The sequence below is a fragment of the Columba livia genome, chromosome 1, assembly GCF_036013475.1.
Source record: "Columba livia isolate bColLiv1 breed racing homer chromosome 1, bColLiv1.pat.W.v2, whole genome shotgun sequence".
NCBI classification, from domain to species: domain Eukaryota; kingdom Metazoa; phylum Chordata; class Aves; order Columbiformes; family Columbidae; genus Columba; species Columba livia.
The window spans coordinates 136472281-136491580 of record NC_088602.1 but is presented as its reverse complement, the minus strand read 5'-3'; the positions used below and the strand labels follow the sequence as shown (position 1 = coordinate 136491580).

The 19300-nt window shown below is 41.5% G+C and overlaps 1 protein-coding gene across 8 annotated transcripts in view; it reads left to right on the top strand.

The window, feature by feature from the left end:
* ITPR2 (inositol 1,4,5-trisphosphate receptor type 2) overlaps window positions 1–19300 on the top strand; it is a 268651-nt gene that overhangs the window by 23050 nt on the left and 226301 nt on the right. For all 8 annotated transcript variants that reach the window (XM_065032515.1, XM_065032506.1, XM_065032510.1 and 5 more), the window contains exon 2: window positions 11074–11144. In XM_065032515.1, the coding sequence (XP_064888587.1) occupies window positions 11074–11144 (71 nt within the window). The remainder of the gene's footprint in view (window positions 1–11073; window positions 11145–19300) is intronic.

Here is a 19300-nt window from a genome sequence, read left to right as displayed (position 1 = left end):
CTTTTGCTTATGCTTCATTTATATAATAGGTGTTGCCATTTTGATGTGTAGGTGTGAATGCCTTCATTACCATTTTCAGTGATGAAGTCACTTTTTTGATCACTGGACAGATATTGGTATTTCTCAAGAGTGTTTTTCTGGGTAAACCTTTCTCTCTATTTTCATTAAATGGCATTAACAGTGATAAATTCAGCTTTTCTCATTCCTTTCGCTAGCACAGAGTTCTTCAAAACAGCCCTTTCAATTGGATGTTCACAAACAAGTGCCATGTAGCTATATAGACGAAGTGGAACAAAAAGCACAAATTCTCCTGGTGCAAGCTAAATGTAGAATTCCTTCAATTGTGATTGTTTTCTTTCTACTGCTGGCTTTGCCGCCTCAGGATGAGTAGGTAACCCTGCAATGAGTTGTGCATGTCTACTTGATTTTGAGACCAGTAATGGTATTAATAGGACCTCTTTTCTGAAGTCACTGTGTACCAGTCTGATAGGTACTAAGTAGTGAACTACATGCCTAAAATTCATGTAAATATGCAGGCTTGTATGGTCCTGAAAATCCCATTTTTAGTTAGCAGTGGTCACAGCATCAGTGTTTCTCAGGTATGCAATGTCAATATACCTAGTAATTCTACTTTGTTCATGCTTTTTTACATTGGGAGAATTGAGCGGTAGACCTGTTATGGGTAGTTGTAAGGTATAAGCAAGCAGATTTAAAGTTACATGTTTAATCCTAATTTTCTGATTTACTTCTAAGTAAGCATTGTGTCTGTGTTGGGCCAAATCCTAGAATTGTTACAGTATTTGCATTCAATATGTAGCTACTTGGGTTAAGTAGAAGAACTGCGGAAGTAGGGTTGTGCTTAAAAACTTTGATGAAGGAAGCCTCACATGCTCCTGAAATATATAAAGGGAATATTTGGAGATTATCATGGACATTTGTGGTATGTGGCCTCTGCCTTGAATAACATGAATATAAAGCCTCACTTGAATTCTGTTTGTGGGGTAATACTTCAAATAGACTGTTGAACAGCTGATGAGCAGACGATGACATTTTTGGATTTTAATGTAGGATAATATGCTCAAAGAATGACAATATTTTAATACATGTGTTAATTTCCGCATCCCACTTGTCTTGAAATGATCCAATTTCCACATTTAACAGAATTGTAGTAATTAATACAGCTTTATTTACCTTCTTCATTTTGTGTAGAATTAATTAACTAAAACTGTCCTCATGAGGGAGCATAATTGAAACTGAAGGAAGGTTTTTCTCTTTTTGTGCCACCACAACTCAGTGCTGGAATCTTTTGAGGTAAACTATGTCAGCATCAAAGTCCTCACTCTTGAATTTATGCTGTGGGTCATGCTGGCTTTAAAAATCAAAAAACAAAACAAAAACTTTCCAGACTTCAAGAGATGCTTATTCTTTATACTCGTATCTGTAGGTATTATTATTGGAATGTTTTTCTCTGGTTGTTGGAAACACGGCAGTGAGCGTGTACCTCCAAGAGTACAGTGTTATCAGCCTTGTTTTGCTGGGGGATGCACAGAGGGAAGGCAGGTGGTGCGGGAGGAATGTCTCAACCAGGTCCACTTGGGTTTCTCATCTGTGTCTCAGCCAGGCACAGGAAAACTTGCCAGGCGTTCAGGCTGAACTAGGAGGAAGACCTTGCAAAACATTAGTACCTCCATCCTGAGATGGTTGGGGGAGATCGGGGGACTCAACATGTTTTTCCAAAGCACAGTCATCTCACAGTTACTCAAGTAGGAAATAGACAAGGGCAAGAGGAAGACCATGTCCAGAGGATGTTTCGTTCTCCTAATTTACGCATCTGCCCTAGAGCAGGTTGTGATTGCCCTCTGGAGGTGCCTGTCTCTCAGTCTTGACTGAAAAGGCTTTCAGATGATGCATTTGAGCTAGACACCATATGCTTACATGGCTGAACCGGGGCCACCAGAATGCCATGTTTCACCCATCTCCAGGCAAGTCTGGTTTGGCAGAGGTGGGCTCCCTCTGTTTGAAGAGTCTCCCATGTAACTGTGCACTTGGCGCTGACACTGCTTCCTATTTAAACACCCCTTCACCCCTCAGTACACTTCTGGTAAGGCAGGGTCATTGGGATGAAATCTGGGCCTGAGAGACATCAGTGGAAATTTTGCCAGCAAGTTTAAAGAGATGCAGGATTTCACCCCCCCAAAAAGAAAATGTTAGTAATGGAAATGTCCAATCTGTCAGGTGATGCATATTGATAGTGGGTCTATGTTCTGCAAGCCACTACTGAATTAGTGGAAGCTTTTCTAATACTAATTTTATCTTTTCCATTTCTTGGCTTTAAAAGAGTGTCTCAAGACAAATTTCATCCAAAAGAGTATGTTTTCCTGTACATGATTTTCTTCTATAGGCTATCACCACATCCCTGTATGACAGAGTTTTACTTTCCATACTAAAAAAAAAATGGGGGGGGCGTTGAATCAGACATTTCCCTGGTTTTATGGGAACATAATTTGTTTTTCAAAGGTAGACTGAAGCCGAAACAAGCCTGGGAGCAGAGCATTGGCATTTTGCAGAAGCATAACAGGAGCTGGTGTGACTGGGGATGAGCGGGGTGGGGTGGGCTGGCACACACCTCCTCCCATTGCCAATTCCCAAGTCCCCTTTTGACAGCAGAAAATAGGCACGCTTGGCACCACTGAGAAGTGACTTGATGTATGTTGTATGGATGTGAATGTTTGTTTACTTAGTAAAAGTAATTATGCATAAGCTAAGTTCAGTACTGCTTTTTCCTGTGCATAAATGACTTAACCTATTAGGCAGACCAATATAATTGCAAAATTCAGACTAAAATCTAATAATTGTGTTTTTTTTTTTCCCCTCTGGTGTAATCTCCAAATAGCACTTCATTCTGTTGTAATAATTTATTTTTACTCTTTTTTTCTAGTTTAATTTGCACGATATTTTAAATGTAATCTTAACTACAAAATGGATAAACAAATTCCACTTGAACAGGTTTCTGGGGCTTTTACAAGTTAAAAACCTGTCTGCATATAACACAATATAAATGATTGACAAAGTGACATTCAGGATTTATAGCTGGATTACTTAATTGAACAGGCAAAACTTCTTTTCTTCCCCCCCTGTCCCCAATATGCAAGCCAGCAGGTATGGTTACAAGAACATATGAATGCACTATCAGATAAGGAAAAAAACTTCAGGGGCTGATTATTAGTGCAACTGTTAGTGCAAACGTGTAGCTGCCTACTCCCATGCTGTTGTTTCCTTTCCCAGTATATGCTTGGTATCTTGCTTTCTGCCCTTCTGTCTCCTTCACATTTGATAATGCAATTCAAAGTGACCTATGCAAGCATTTTTCTGCATGGTGAGAAAGGCTGAGTGTTCCTGATCCGCGTGGGTGAGATAAAATGCACCCATATTCTTGTTTGACACTGGGGATGGTTAATGGTGAAATTTATTCGCTGTTTGAGACACTTTGAGAAGTTTGGAATATTTTAGATGCGTAGAAGTTTATTTTCCCAGAGTACAGGTTTTAATTTAGTAGCTTATTTCAACCTGTGTTAAGCTTTATGTTTGTAGCAATTAAAATTTGTTCAGAAAGGAAGGTATGGGATTGCTAAAGTTTGAGACAGGCAGCAGTCAGACTTTCTAGTCTTCCCTCTGTGCTGCTGCACCTCATTGGCATGTGGTGAAGTTCTTAGTTTAAATATTGTGTACTGCGATCCTTCCTTTTATCAAAAGGGATTTGTAATGTGGAATCTTCCTAAATGGTACAGAGGCTTAATAGCCCTGGTGTAAGTGCAAGGAAGATATATATTTTTTTTTTTATTTGTACCGTGCAAGATGCAGTTAATGTAGGGGACCCTGAAAGACTGAAGATGTGAAAAGACGATGATGATAAATTAGGCTTAGGAAAGGAAGGAGACAGGAAAAAGGACAAATTTCATACAGTGGAGCTAAATCATAGATCTGTAAATCATTTGAATCAGGGCTGGTAGTCAAAAAGGAGTATGAACTCACATTTTGGGAAGGGTGAGGTATGATGACTGCAGATTTTTGGCAGGAGACCAGCTTGAAGCAAGCAAGAAGTGGGCTGACCTAGATGCCTGATAAGAGGCTCCATGAAATGAAAAGTGGGTGGACTTGGAGAAGAACTGGGTGGACCTGATTGTTTTGGCACTTAAGTATTTGATGCTTGATTTCCAGGACGGCAAATTTTTAACAACCTATTGTTCATTATTGGTTGGCTTCTTAGAGATACAACTCTGACTTCTCTTCCTGAGTGGTGACTGTGTGCTGGGATGTACTGAGTTCAGGAGAGGCTTTGTATGTGAGAGCTGCAGTGAGGAAGGGGAGAAGTGTGTTGGGTGGAAGCTTCTCTGTAGGAGGGTTTCTGATAAGGAGGTTGTGTGAGGGGGCATCTGAAGAGCAAAGGAAGGGAGACTTTGAGGGCTGGCACTTTCTTCGCGAGCAGGTGTTGAGGTTATGGGTCTTTGGGTTGTAACCTCAGTGTGATTTATGAACTGATGTTGAACAAAGATATTTCTTGGCTCCACTGGCAATTAAAATGTCTGGCTCCCCTTGCTGATGCCTGTTCTCAATGCTGCCCCCTCTTTCTGCTGCTGTCAAGCCTTACGCTGCTCAGGAAATGAGTGAAATGATGATACCATTAAGAGAGTAAAAGCTGAGCAATTGTGAGAGGCAATGTCTTTAATCTAAGACACTCTACCTTATCTTATTCAGCTTTTTGAGGAGTAAAATATTCTAAATATGTGTAAAGAGCACTGGGCTGATTTCTGCACATCCCTGTGCATTATAATAGCTAGAAATCAGTAGCTGTATTTTTTTTCAATGTTGTGCACAGGCATGTATGTGTAGTTATATGTATGAGACTGTACTAGAGTGTTTTTTTTCTTTTCTTGGGTGTGTGGTTCTGGTAGTGTTTTGTTTAATAATATTGACTATGAAAAGTACAAGTCCATTGGTAGGAAGAGACAAAATACATTTCAGGATGATTTTTTTTTATATACTGAAGGCACATGGCTAGGATAAATTAATATTATATTATTACTTTCTTGGATGAGCTAAGATTACCTAACACAGGCTAAAGATAAATACACCAAAAGTTTCTAGGAACTTGCAGATGTAGCACAAGGGTCAAGGAATGGTTGTATAGCAACCAATGTAAGGAAAAAGATAGACAAGGAATGATTATAGGTTTCATGATTGGTTTTTGTTCTTCCAGAATGAGGCTGTATCTCAGTAGTAATTTTAAAATAACTCCCCACCGTGAACAGTTTTTTTCTAGGATTATTGCTATACAACGATTCCTTGACCCTTGTGCTACATCTGCAAGTTCCTAGAAACCTTTGGTGTATTTACCTTTAGCTTGTGTTAGGTAATTAGAGGAGCTTGTAGGACATGAAGATTCATCCCACATATGATTCAGACCTGCAAACCCAGGTACCATTAGTCTTTTCTGCCAACATACCTGCCGTATCAGTTATGCTGCTACCGCTTAGTCCTGCTCCTCTCATCCATGTGTCCTTCTTCCTGTTTCACCAAGTACACAGGGTGTCCTCTCTGGTTCTTCACACATGATTCTGTCTTCATAAATGACTCAGACTCAGGACTTGAGGGATTACTTAGTAAGTTTGCCGATTACACAAAATTGGGAGAAACTACACTCTTGAGGGCAGAGAGGCCCAGAGGGATATGGACAAATTGGAGAACTGGGCAATCACCAACCATATGAAGTTAAACAAGGGCAAGTGCCAGATTTTGCACCTGGGACGTGGCAACCCTGGCTGTACATACAGGCTGGGGGACGAGAGGCTGGAGAGCAGCTCTGCAGGGAGGGATCTGGGGGTTCTGGTCAATGGCAAGTTGAACATGATCCAACAGTGTCTCTGGCAGCCAAGAGGGCCACCTGTGTCCTGGGTGCATCCAGCACAGCATTGCCAGCCAGGCCAGGGAGGTGATTGTCCCGCTCTGCTCTGCACTGGTGCGGCCTCACCTGGAGCACTGGGTGTAGCTCTGGGCACCACAGGATAAAAAGGATATAAAGCTACTGGAGAATGTCCAGAAGAGGGACACCAAGTTGGTGAACGGTTCAGAGGGGAAACTGTATGAGGGGCAGCTGAAGTCACTTGGTTTGTTCAGCCTGGAGAAGAGGATCCTGAGGGGAGACCTCATGGCAGCTACAGCTTCCTCACAAGGGGAGGAGGAAGGGCAGGCACTGATCTCTTCTCTCTGGTGACCAGTGTCAGAACTGAGGGAATGGTAGGAAGATGTGCCAGGGGAGGTTTAGGTTGGACATGAGGAAAAGGTTCTTCCCCCAGAGGGTGGTGGAGCACTGGAACAGTCTCCCCAGGGAGGTGTCACGGCCCCAAGCCTGACAGTGTTCAAGAAGAGACTGGACAAGGCCCTCAGACACATGGTGTGAACTGTGGGGTTGTCCTGTGCAGGGACAGCAGTTGGACTTGATGGTCTTTGTGGGTCCCTTCCAACTCAGGACATTCTATGATTTTGTTTTTTCTTGTAGTGAAAATCCATACAAAGGCTGCTGCTCTACCCGGTAGAAAGATTTAGTGTGAAATACTGCAAGTGATTGTTTCCCCACTTCTGCCCAATGCCCAAGGAATGGAGCAATATTAGAAGCTGTGTGAGAAGTTTGACGTTAATGTTAGGCAAGTTCTGAATACAAATGATAAATATAGTATTGATAGAAGTTGTTCCAGTCTTTTTGTTGCCGAAACAACAAAAAAGAGAGGCGCTATATTTGAAACTGCTTGTAAATACGTTTACGCAGGTGCCACCTTATACATGGAATTTATTGTTGCAAGATATTACTCAATTGAATTGCTTCTACACGTTTGGCTCTGGATGTGCTGATTTAGCTCCACCAAATGACGGGGGAAAATGGGGATGAGGAAGATAGTGTAGCACTCTTGTCCGGGACTGTGCTTGGATCGCTTCACATGGTAGGGTGCCCTGTCCTGGCTAATGCTGACAGAGTTGAAAGCTGCCTCTATGTTTTTCCCTGCCTTGCTGAGAAGCACACCTTAACTCCTAGGCATTGCTTTAGATAGTTTCAATTCTTGTTTCATGTTGCTTTGTACAATATAGAGTGAGGTCTTAATGTTTTACATACCCGTGGGTCTGTGAGGTTGGCTGCATGCACGGCATGGTGAGGAAATGCCCTTGCTTCCCTTGCACCAAATGGAAAATGTTTCACTGGCTTCAGTGAGAGAATGGCCGGGCATCTAGGACAAGCAATCCCATGAACTTTCTTGCTTTCAGACCCTAATTCTGCAGTTGCTCAATACAAAGGTATGCGTAAAGTCTGGGGTCATAATTATTATTTTTACTTTTCTGATGATTTATCTTACGCACCAATGAACTACTGTCCAACTTAATTACTGCAGCACTGCAACAATTACTTGGAGGCATTATGCATAAACCAGATATTTTATTGTATTCATGGAAGAACTTGCACAAATAAAAATCATATACATGTGCAGGGAACTTCTTTGTCATTTATATGCTGCCAACATAGGAAAAACTGAAATGCAGTTGTGTATCTGCCAGGTACTGAATGACAACAGAGGGCACAAAGCGGTATTGTCTGCAGTCCAGCTGAAGAATTAAACCATTTGAAATTTGCCACAGCTTCTTTGATAATACAGTGGCTTGAATATTGGCATAATAATTTAGATTAGTATTGAAATAGTTAGCAAATTTGGTGGTATACTGTAGTAAATTCTGCCTTTATCAGAAAAATCTTGCCTGGTGCACTTTGGCCTCCTATGCAATCCATCAAGGGAGTGATCTTAAAACCTGCTGTGCTGTGGTCTGACAGAAGCTGCAGGTACCCAGGACCTTTCATAGTGAAGCCTGCTGTTCGGTTTCACACATCTCAAGTGGCTTGTTTGCAGGCTACAAAGGTCCTGGATTACTCGTTGTTTAACACAGCTGCCTAGCAGGCTTCAGGAACAAACCAACAGCTGCCTTTTGGCTCAGTATAAAAGGCGGGATTTGAGTATTATGTGCATCAGAGGAAGTGACCTGTGTTTGAAGAGCCTATTGGGTTCCAGTGTGCAGAACGGGCTGAAGTCTTGCAGTCATGTGCAATGTGCAAGCTGACTCTCACTATGGCACCGTAACAAGCACCTCCACAATAAACAGGTAGCTACTGAACTCTGCAAAGGACAGACTGCTGGAATACACGATGAATGTCATTATGTGGAAATTGCAGATTAAATTGTTGGAAGACTGCTATATAGAGAAATAAATACTTTATTCAGGTGTTTGCCCTGTGTTGTAAGATACTTTGTAAGAAACAAAGGTGTCAGAAGCTGGGTCATTGAGCAAAGGCTCAGGAGATGATGTTTCTGGTCTGTCATGCTGCTGTCCTGCCACGTGTCAGTTAATCTTTCTGTGCTGTCATTTTGTGGCTATAGGATGGGAGTAGCAGCAGTTCCTTTCTCCTTTGTCTTGTCTGATGTCTTGGGTTCCTAATGGCTGCAGGACTCATTTATGGGCCTTATCTTTGTGCCTTTAGAGAATGCTTAAATGGAAGTGATTGATATTACTTGCTTAATGTCTATTTTCTGAGCCTTGGAAGTCTAACATGTTTGAACACTGCAGCTGACTGGCTCAGGGAGTGTGCAGGATCTTGTTTGTTTTTCTCAGCACCAACACCTTGTTTTCTATACAGCTTTTGTTATGGTGATGTAGTGCCATGGTGAAAGCTTTGCCTTTCATCCACAGTTATAGTTGTTGCGAGGGTGTACAAGTTCTCACCAAGGAAGACAAGATGTTCTTTGTGAATTATGCTCAGCTTCCAATATACTGTCCTCTATCCTGATAGTGCTTGAGGGTCAAACCATGTGGGTTCATTTAGAAAGCCTTTGAGGGATTTTATTGAGGGGTGGAATATTTCTTGATGTTAAGATCCTTCGGCAAAGCTTCTTTGGCAAAGTCCTTTTCAGCCCTGTTTCTTTTGTGAGTCCAGGTTTTAGGTGCTGTTTATAGGAAGCTTTGGCCCGTTGGATCGTAGACAGAGGGCATCTTGCAGGTCTGACTCTTCCTAAGTCCTTTCCAAACCTCACTTTGTTTTTGCTAAGCCTGGCCTAGCCCAGGCTGTGAAAAACACAACTCCATAAGGCCATGGCAGATCCACTGCCTGCTCCTAGAGCTGTTGCTTCAATTCTTCTTCCTCACTGACACCTCACATTTGCATCCACATATGTTAGGAGACCTGAGCTGCTGACTTCCAAAATTCTTTGGTTTTTTTACTTCTCTTTCTGGGAGCTGCAACCATAGTGGGTGGCTTGTCAGCAGTCAGCTTGCTGGAGGTAGAAGATTCATGGGCATGCTGGGGGATGGGTCTTGCTGCCCTCGTGGCTAGGTGCAAAGCCTTCACCAAGCTGAGTGAAACTGAATGCATCTATTGTGTAATTTGGCTGAACCCAAACTGTGCTTTTTCTGGCAGTTTCCCACAGAAAATGCCGCTAAGACTGTTGTTGTGAAGTGGCAAGGCAGTAGTGTGTCCTTAAACATGATTTTCCTGAATAATTGTTTGAAACAGGCAGATTATACACAGGATGCTTCCTGAAGGGAAGCTGAATTTATGTTTAGGAAATTCTGCGATAAGATTAACAATTTTTTTCTCTTGACTGGGGCTTATAACATTTTTGAATTGTATTGTTAACTTCTAAAATATTGTGAGAAATATCTTCCATAGAATAATTTTGGTTGGAAAAGACCTTTAAGATTGAGTCCAACCATTAACTGCCAAGTCTACCTCTAAACCACATCCTTAAGAACCTTGTCTACACGTCTTTTAAACACCTCCAGGGATGGTGACTCAACCACTTCCCTGGACAGCCTATTCCAGTGCTTCACTACTCTTTCTGGGCAGAATGTTTCCTAATATCCAATCTAAACCTCCGCTGGCGCAACTTAAGGCCGTTTCCCCTTGTCCTATCGCTTGTTACTTGGGAGAAGAGCCCAACATCCTGCATGCTACAACCTCCTTTCAGGTAGTTGTGGACAGCAATGAGGTCTCCCCTCAGCCTCCTTTTCTCCAGGCTGACAGCCCCAGTTCCCTCAGCTGCTCCTCGTCAGGCTTGTGCTCCAGAGCCTTCACCTGTGGATTAAATAAATGCTTATTCATTTTAGCAAAGGAAAATGTGCTCCTGTGAGTTTTGATCAGAACTGAATCTTAATTCCACATGCCTCCTCAGAGGAAAAAGTTTGGAAATGGTGAAGAAGAATAGCAGAATGTCTAAAGACTAAAATCCAAACTGCTTTATTAGACTCCAGATTCAAATTCTAGATCAAACAGTGTTATGAAACAGCAAGTCACTGGACAAAACCCCCTTGCACGTCCTTACTGTAAGCAGAATCACATATACTCATGTAGTCATGTGAAGGCTTCTTACCATGCATGCCCTTAAAAATCCTCAGTGGGGATGCAGGAATCTGCAAGCACGGGGCAGCTTGCAAGTGTAGGGCAAATCTAACCTGCAGTGCTTTAAATGTCCTTTCTCATAGCGGATACAAATGCGCATCCCCAACATTTTTCTTTAAGGTCTTTTTCCAGGGCTCATTTAAGTGTCTCAGTCTCTCTGATTTTGATGAATTTTGGATTATGTCCTAGGGTAACGGCTGTAAAAATCTGGCAGATGCAGAAAAACAGTTTCTGATTCAGAGTTAGTGGGATCTAATTAAAGAAAACAATAATTTTACATGTAATGTCAATGAACACCGTGTAACAAAAGGGACTTTAACTGGATTTAAGTGCAGTGGGATCTGAAACATAGGCCATCATTTAGTGCAATGGAAGAAATCCTCTTTCTTGAAGAAAAAAAGTAGAGTTTTCTTTTCCTGGTTATGCTTAGTAACTGAATAATAGAGTTTCTAAGGTATTTGTTGAATTAAATTGGAGAAATGTGTAGGCTTCTGTATTTATGGTGTGACAGGTATGTCACTGCATTTATATACACTGACGTTAAACGCATGTTTTAGTAAGTTTAATAACTTTTCTTTTTCTAGGTTAGTGGATGACCGGTGTGTGGTTCAGCCAGATGCAGGTGACCTTGCTAATCCTCCAAAGAAATTCAGAGGTCAGTAACTGGGAATATATATATAGATATATATTTTTAAATGACTAATTGATGCATGTTCTAACTCCTTGGGCAAAGATTTGCCTTACCAAACATGTAACTTCTCAGATGCTTTCATGGTTTGTGAACACCTTGCTGAAGTTACAAACTGGAATGTGAATGACAGATTTTGAGAACTAAATGCCCAATCAGCAAAGGCACAAGCGGTAGGTGAAAAACATAGGGAAAAGGACTGTTTTTCTTGTAGTCCCTGAGCTGTTTGCTCTGTTCTGTACACTGAATGCTGATCCCCCCCTGTGTGACCAACTCCTTGCCCCTGCCCTGCGCTTTTTGTAGATGGGAAACAAGCTCATGAGGTTCAAAACTGCTAGAGCTGCTGGTTTGTTTATTTTTTATTAAAGATAAGACAACATTTTAAGGACTACCCGCAGATATTTTGTCAGCTTTTTGTTTTGCTTTTGTTTAAAACTGTACCTCATTTTTCTCAAATTTCTTAGACATGAGCTTGTAGATTTGGCTAATTCTGCTGTTTTACTTACTGGAAGGAATAACAGTGCACTGACACCATGCAGCTTCTAGTTCTTGAATGCTAAAAAATACTCTTGTGGTATCAGAAGTTCTGTGTGTTTATATGCAGGGAAGGAAATAGAACCTCTCAGAGTCTTATCTGTATTAGATTTAAGCCATGGGTGCTAGGTGTGCCAAAGTAGAGCTTTACTAGCCTCATCTAGACCTCTTTTGGCTTAAATGGGCTTGGGTTCACAGCTTTTATGAGAGAAAAAAGACAGTTATGGTTTGCCTGATTTAATGCAAGAGGAATCTGTTTCATGCCCAGATTTTTGCTGTTTGTATCTCTTCTAAGGGGTGGCACTGACGTGCTTAACCTCCTTGCCGTAATTCTAGTGTTTAGTATACTGTAGTATGCTATTATTGTAAAAAAAAGAAAAAAAGTTATGTTTAAAACATTGAGAGACTGAAGGTCTGCTTTCCCAGAATATTCAAGGTTTTTTGGTCATTATATATTCAGGAAACATCAGCAATTGGTTCCTGTTCCAGCTGTTAGCATTCAGCACATTGGCAGATCTTGGAAACTGAGGATGTATACTTAGAAACTAATAGTAATAAATTTCAGTCACTTGCACAACGTCATGGAATAACTTCATAGCAGAGATGAGGATAGCATCTAGTTTTCCAGTGTGTCTTTCAAGCTACCAAGCTGTGATTTCATTCTCTTGCTGTCTGCAAATACATGTTAAATTCACAGCCCGAAGTTTCAGGTGGGGATTCTTTGGATGGTATTTCTGTCACTTTAATCACCCTGATGTGTTCCCCAAGTAGAACATGTCCAGGCTTCTAGATAAGACAAGGGTTGCTGGAAAAGATTTGCACATGATAGTATAATTGCAGAATACCCCCAAAAGCCTACAGCCAAGGAGCTGAACAGAAGTTAAAAAGACAACCTTAATTTTTTCGTTGTCTAACATTTGAGGACCTCTTTTATAACTTCAGTCCAGTAGCATTCTTTTATCGCAGTTCTGTGATGTTCTTTCCAGCTTGAGAAGGCAAAGAAGGAAAAAATTGATAATGCTCTCTGTTGAATTTGAAAAAAAAAGTGATTTCAACAGCATTGAGAAGGTCTGGGCAGTGTGATCTGGGGTGCAAGGTTATTGAACTCTCAGCACTAATGGTGGCAGTAGTACGTCTGTATGTAGATCAGATGTCAGAATGGGATGAGACACAGACAAGATGTACAGCTGTTTGCTGCTGCTGGCGGAATGCAAGGACTTTACTCCTGAGTTACATCCCAGCTTCTGGAGGGGAATGTTTTCTATTAGTTGTAGACAGTTTTGGCTCTGTTCCTTATTGCAACCTGTTTCTGTTTCTTGCATAGCACATCCCTTTATCTGTAGTCGCCTCTGCTCCCTCTTCCCTACAGCATCTACCTTTTCCTCTAATCAGATCCTCTACTTCTTGGGGATCCCCTCTTCTTCCTTTTCCTCCCTGCCCCAAAACTTGTTACTAGCTGCTTTCCTCCTCCTCCTCGTTGCTGTCTCTTAGCTCCCTTTGGCTGCAGCAGCTTCTCTTCCTGTCACTCCTTACGTCTTTCTGTTTTAGGGTGCACCCATATCTGACTTAACTTTGAGGTGTCTTGCTTAGCTCTTACTAGAATTGTGGTAGCATGTAAATTTGAATGAACTGCAGCATTGTAGGAGAGGCTAAATTAGTGAAGAAGTTAATTTTGTCACCTTAATTGATGTAACCCACCATGCTACAACATCATGGCTGTATTGTTAGGGGCTGTGTCTAGTAGCATTTCCATGCTTCTTCAGGAATGTGTAATCAAGTGGCATTCAGGAGAATGGCTGCAGCAAAGATAAAGCCACCATTTGGTTGTTTTCTCCTTCGTCTTACAAGTCAAATTCTAAGTGTGGGCAAAGCAGGGCTTTTGCTGAGAGCACATCAAGAGATACGCTGTCTAACTGGGATTTAGTGCCTGGTACTGCAGAGGTGTCTGTATTATAAGAGCAACTAAAAGCACATCTCTGCCACACTTTGTTAAGTTTCTTAGTTCTGCTCAAGAGCACAGAGGCAAAAGAGTTGCTAAATATTGTTCTTATAACACAAGTAACATAAGCAAAATTCCGCCCTCCCCCCCCACAATCTTCTGGGAAATAGCATTCAGTTAAAACAGCAAAGCTAATAAAACAAACAAAAACTGCCTTAAGTAGATTCTTGACATGAAAAGAAGATTTAGGCAGGAGTGATTAATTGAATGATTAGACATAAGCAACCAAAAATAGCATCTAACAGCAGGAAGACTAGGGCCTCTTTAGTAATAGGAACTGCTGTCGGTATGGTTTACAATGTTTTTATCACTGATAGCTGAACTGCCGTTGATTTGAGGTTAGAGCACGACCTAGGAGTCAAAGTATGAGAAAGGCATGTTTTTAACAAGATGTTTAGATTCCAAGGACTGACTCTGAAAACTAATATCAGAGGACTATGTTTGCTCTTTTTTTTGGTAATATTTTATCAACCCTTTCCCCAGCAAGAGAAAAAGGATTGTGTTTTCCAAGTACCTGTATCTCTCCTTCAGAGTTCACTCAAGAGATCAAATTTAGGTACTCAGCTGTTGGCCTGAACCAAAAGCCCACGTAAAGAGGCATCTCAAAATAGCAGTTTCGCTTTTGATACGTGTTCACTTTGGTTTTTTTTTTTGAGTGGGTGGTAGCTATTATAGTTACTTCCGAACATCCTACAGAACAGAGTGTTGTTAAGCTAAGGAAAGCTGTGGTCGCTTTCCATGTTGTGTCCATGCATAGAATCCGCAGTGCAGTTGTCCCCTTCGGTCACACTTGGATAACCTGGAGTGGCTTTGTGTTCCTCGGTGTGCACACCCAGATTTGTATCAATCTAAGAGAGGGCAGAATTTGGTCCCACACGTGTTTCCTGAAGTCTGTTGAATAAAAAGCATTTACTATTTTGTGGTTGAGTTTAAGGAACTGATCAAGCCAGGTGCTTCTTGTCCTAATTCTGACTAAAGCTAATGAGAGCAAAAGCACTTAGTGTCGTGATAGAAATGCTTGCCCTGCTGCAGGGCCGGGTTCATGGAGGTTAGGGAGAGCACTGTGTGCAAAGTCCTGCACCTCTGGAGAAAAGTCACATCATGAGCGAGAGAACTTCACGCTTCCTGAGACTGTGACCTAAACACGCTTTAGCTTGATGTTGTTATCTCCAGTGGGAAGTGTTTTCAGCTTCCGAGGTGCAGAACAGCACAGATAAGACCTGCTTGTCGGTCAAATTTAGCAACTCTGCAAAAGGACCACAGGTCTCCTATTTTAAGTGTAAAATGATCCAAGTTCTTAAACTGATTTAAATTTCCTACATTTTATATCCTTTTTCTTGAGGCATCTGCAATGAACGTGGTGTTTGAGTCCCTACATATCCTCTTCTTGCTTTTCTCTCAATTTTTATTCAAAGTTTTTTTGAACATTGTTCTTTCCTCTTCGCTCCCTTCCATTATGTTCCTCTATGCTCTTTCCTTTCCTCCTCCTAACCTTTCCTCTGCCATTTGCCTTTCTACTTGCCTTCTACATAACTTGGATTTGTGCTTGTGTTTTCTTCTCTCAGTTCCGCAATTGCTTTAATTTTCTTTTCAGACCCCTGATTGCTTTTTGTCTTCTCAGGACTCTTCATTGTCCCACTCCTTGCTCCCTCATATTCTTCTCTTACCATTCTCACTTCAGCTTTTTTTTTACCTTTCTGTCATTTTTTTCAAACACACAGATCTGTACACAGTGTGATTTAATAGCCCTATCACTTTCACTTCCCCATTTGTCAGCCTGCTGGTTTAAGTAAAACCATGTGGTAATTTCTCTAGTTCTGCAGCTCACGAAAATCTTCTATGATGGGCGAGTGTTTAACTTCTAACATTAAAAAACCCACCAACAAAACAGGGCAGGGGGGAGGGGGTGGGGAGAAAAAGCAGCTGGCAAATACTGCTCTAAGCCATCTTTAGCCAATATCAAGAAACATTGAAAAGACATGATATGAATAATTTCCTTTTCAGACTTCCTCAGGGTACGTGTTTTTTGCTCAGAGGATGTGCTGTGCGTGGTTGTTCCAACCGCTTGTGCCTTTTGAAGACGCGTTTCATGCATTCTGTGCACATTCACAGGCTCAGGCAGATGGTCAGTTCGGTGCTTGGTGCATCCTCTGTGGATCATCTCCTGCTCTGTGGGAGTTGCTGCTTTCCTTCTTTTGACTGTTCTGATTAATAAATATCATTTTTTTCCCTCATAAAATATGTAATCAATATGTGTTTCAGTACTGATGATTTGTCTTGTGTTTCATACTTTCTAATAAGCCAAGGTGTAGTGTAGGAGGTTAAGCCTGAAGTGTGACCAGGGAGAGCTTCCCTTTTTTGTCTAGGTTGTCAAGAAAACTTGAAGTGATTTTTATAGTTTTAAAAATGTGTGTGTGGGCTGGAGTGGGCAACGTTGCTCATTTTCTCCAGCTTCACTTCATGCACAAGTAATTGAAATGTTGCCTGGAAGATTCTGTGGGCATGAGAAAATTGCTGAAACTGCAGAAATTGAATGCATGGAAGTTTAGTAAGTGAAACTTGCTGATATTTTTAAGCTATTTTCTTTTAAGCTATTTGTTTACCTTTGATAGTGCCTACTTAATTAACGTCTCCAGGAAGAGAAGCATTTATGTAAAACTTCTTGAAGTAATGAGTTAGGAACTTGGACTATCCAAGAACGTCTGGAGAAGTTAGAAGAGACAGTCTGTCTCATTAATGGCTTGCTAGCCTGACCTCCAGGAGGGCTGAGCTTTTGATCTTCTGTGTGCTGGAAAGTTGCTATATAATCTTATGCCTCAGTTTCTCCTTTTTCATGTTTGTTTAAGCTATGGCCTCTATAGGGCAGGCGCTGCTCCCCCCACACCCTCAATGTTGAGGATGACAAAGCTTGATTTTGTGTAGTATCATATTGTTACTCTGATGAAAATAAGTAGGAAAAAAAAAAAAACAAAAACAAACCCAGAAAACATAATGAGAGAACTTGTTTTTAATGTGTCTGGAATCTTAAAAAAAAATAGGGAAAAGCTCGTCTGGAAACAAAGAATAATATTTATTTAGTCTATAAATTGAAGAAAATGTAATTGAAATAATACTGATTTTAAAAAAGTTCTTGGTAGTTCAATTTCCAAAGCACTAGACTGAAAGTCAGGAGAGCTGTGTCGTGCAGCATTGGCTCCAGCTGGAGCTGTGTGGTTGAGGTTATCTAGTGCCTACTTGACGTTTCCTTTTCTTTGAGATGTACCACAATGAAAAATTCGCCCACATTTGTGAGGCAGACACACACAGTAGTGGCTGCACATCTGTGTGTGTCTTGCGTTTCGCTGCAGTGAGGTGGTGCTGTGCTTGGAGAGTCTGCGTGAAGATGGCAAGCGGTGTGTTTACTCAAGCAGCAGGATGTGTGGGGAGTAACTGAGAAATGAGGACTGGCCCTATAAAAAGAAGGTGGTGTTATGTCAGAGAAGTAAATGTTTCATGAAGTCTTCTGAGAGGGCATGTTAATTATAGATTGTTACAGAAAATAATAGCAGACTTTTTGCCTTATAAGCTGAAATCTTGATACTCAAACTAAAATCTTCTACAACATACACTATGTTTTAACAGTACACAGTGTTTTGCAATTTTTTTCTCTTACCTTTCTCAGTGGTCCAGCAAATTGTGAAAGTTACCTGGGAGTTATCATGTACTCCAGGTTCTGTGATCTACTTCTCATTGTAACTGTTCCCTTTTGAAAATAAAGTAAACACCTCTGCAAGGTGGCTGGGTTCATTTAGATAATGATTTGTGACACTTTGAACAGCACTCAGGGCTGTGATTAGGGAGCAAATAATTGAGGACTTTGGGTGGGTTTTAAGGAGAACTCTACCACCAGTGATATTTTTTTGTGAACAGATTTTGCCCCTATGAATAGCAGAGAAAGATAAGGAGCCATGAAGAGCAGAGGCAATGCAATGGTAAGCTTGGTGTAATTATTTGGCCGATATATGGGGGGCCAAATGACACATTTGCAGAACTAGAAGCATTGCAGCCCTGTTGGTGACTTGGGAGCCAACACTTGCAAATTGCTGGCTCTGGGAGTGCAGGTGGTGGGAGGAATGTGGGGCGCAATCCTACTAGTGGTTTTGGCAGTGCTAATATCAGGTAGTATGCTCAGCTGGGCCTGATTGCAGCTGAGAGTGCTGCCTATTGTATTTTGTTAAGTAATGAGAGTTCATTTTCTCTTCGGAAAGACAAGGTGTCGTGGATGAGTGGAGTGCACCTCACTCAAAAGAGAGAAGCAGCAATATGTTTTATTGAGGTAAAATAATAATTTGACAGAGTGCAATGAATTTGGTTGAATTTAAGAAAATTAACAGGGGGTTGACAAGGTTCAACAAGTTGGATAGCAAGGTTCACCTTACTAAATACTGCATGGAGGAAAAATACAGAGGAAAATTGAACTAGCTTTGAGTTAGAATGATTTTACACAGAGAGTGGAGACAAAAATGGTAAGGAGGACCCTCCCGTTGGGTCATGAGGTTCAGAATGGACCCCTGTGCTTTCTAAATTCCTTATGGAGCTTAGGTGCAGCTAGGTCTAATCTTAGTCCCAGACTTGGTCAGCAGTTCAAGGTCACATGTCTAAGGGTAAGGAAGAGACACACAGAGTAAAGACCGCCCCGTTGAGGTTCAGAATGGACCCCCTTGCTCTCTGGACTTCTCAGAGAGGAGTCTAGGTGCAGCTGGATCCAGACTTAGTCTCAGACTTGGTCAACGATTTATGCCTAAGGGTAGAGATAAAAGGATTGGTAATGTTTCGTTAGTATCAATTCAGCATGCAATCAGAATTACCAAGGCAAACTCAAAGTTACTGTTCTATAAGGTTATACACGATATCGGTTGCTTACCAAAGATCTGCCGTTGGTAAAAGGTCTCCTCGCCTTGAGGAGCAACTTTGAGAGGTGTCCAAGCTCAAGGGGAGATAACTGTCCTACAGCCGTGCTGCCTGGCAGGGAGAGCTCAAAGAAGGCTCACTTAGGCTTTCATATTTAAGGAATAAAGTGGTTGGCTCACAGTAAAATCATATGTGGTGGGAAAAGTGTGCATGAGACTCCTTGTACCCACAGCTTTCTTTGTTCCTTGATAAATGAGTCTTGGAAAAGCCACCTGCTATTCATACATTTATCGCATGATTGGTGTTCCAAGCTCGCATGCATCGATGCTCACTGTATCACTCTGCTCCTTTGCGGATAAGCTGGAGAAGTTCATGATGCAGCTACGGCTCAGACCTTTGCCTCCTTTGGAGCCTGTACCAAACCACTGCCAGCCTGGTCAAGGGGTCCAACACGCCCATCACACAGGGCCGGTCTTCACACTAGATTTTGCTTCATTCTCCTGTTATGTTGCAAGAGGTGTTAACATGGTTTCAGTAGCTCCTCAAGGACTGCCATGAGATGGATGTGTTGAGCTGGATTTATTCTTCCTCCTCCCTACACAAAAGAAAAGTGTTGAAAGTGAGAACAGGACCTGCCTTGGTATCTGGCAACTTCTACAGAGAAGTTAAGAGTTTGACACTTTCTACTTAGAAGGTTGGA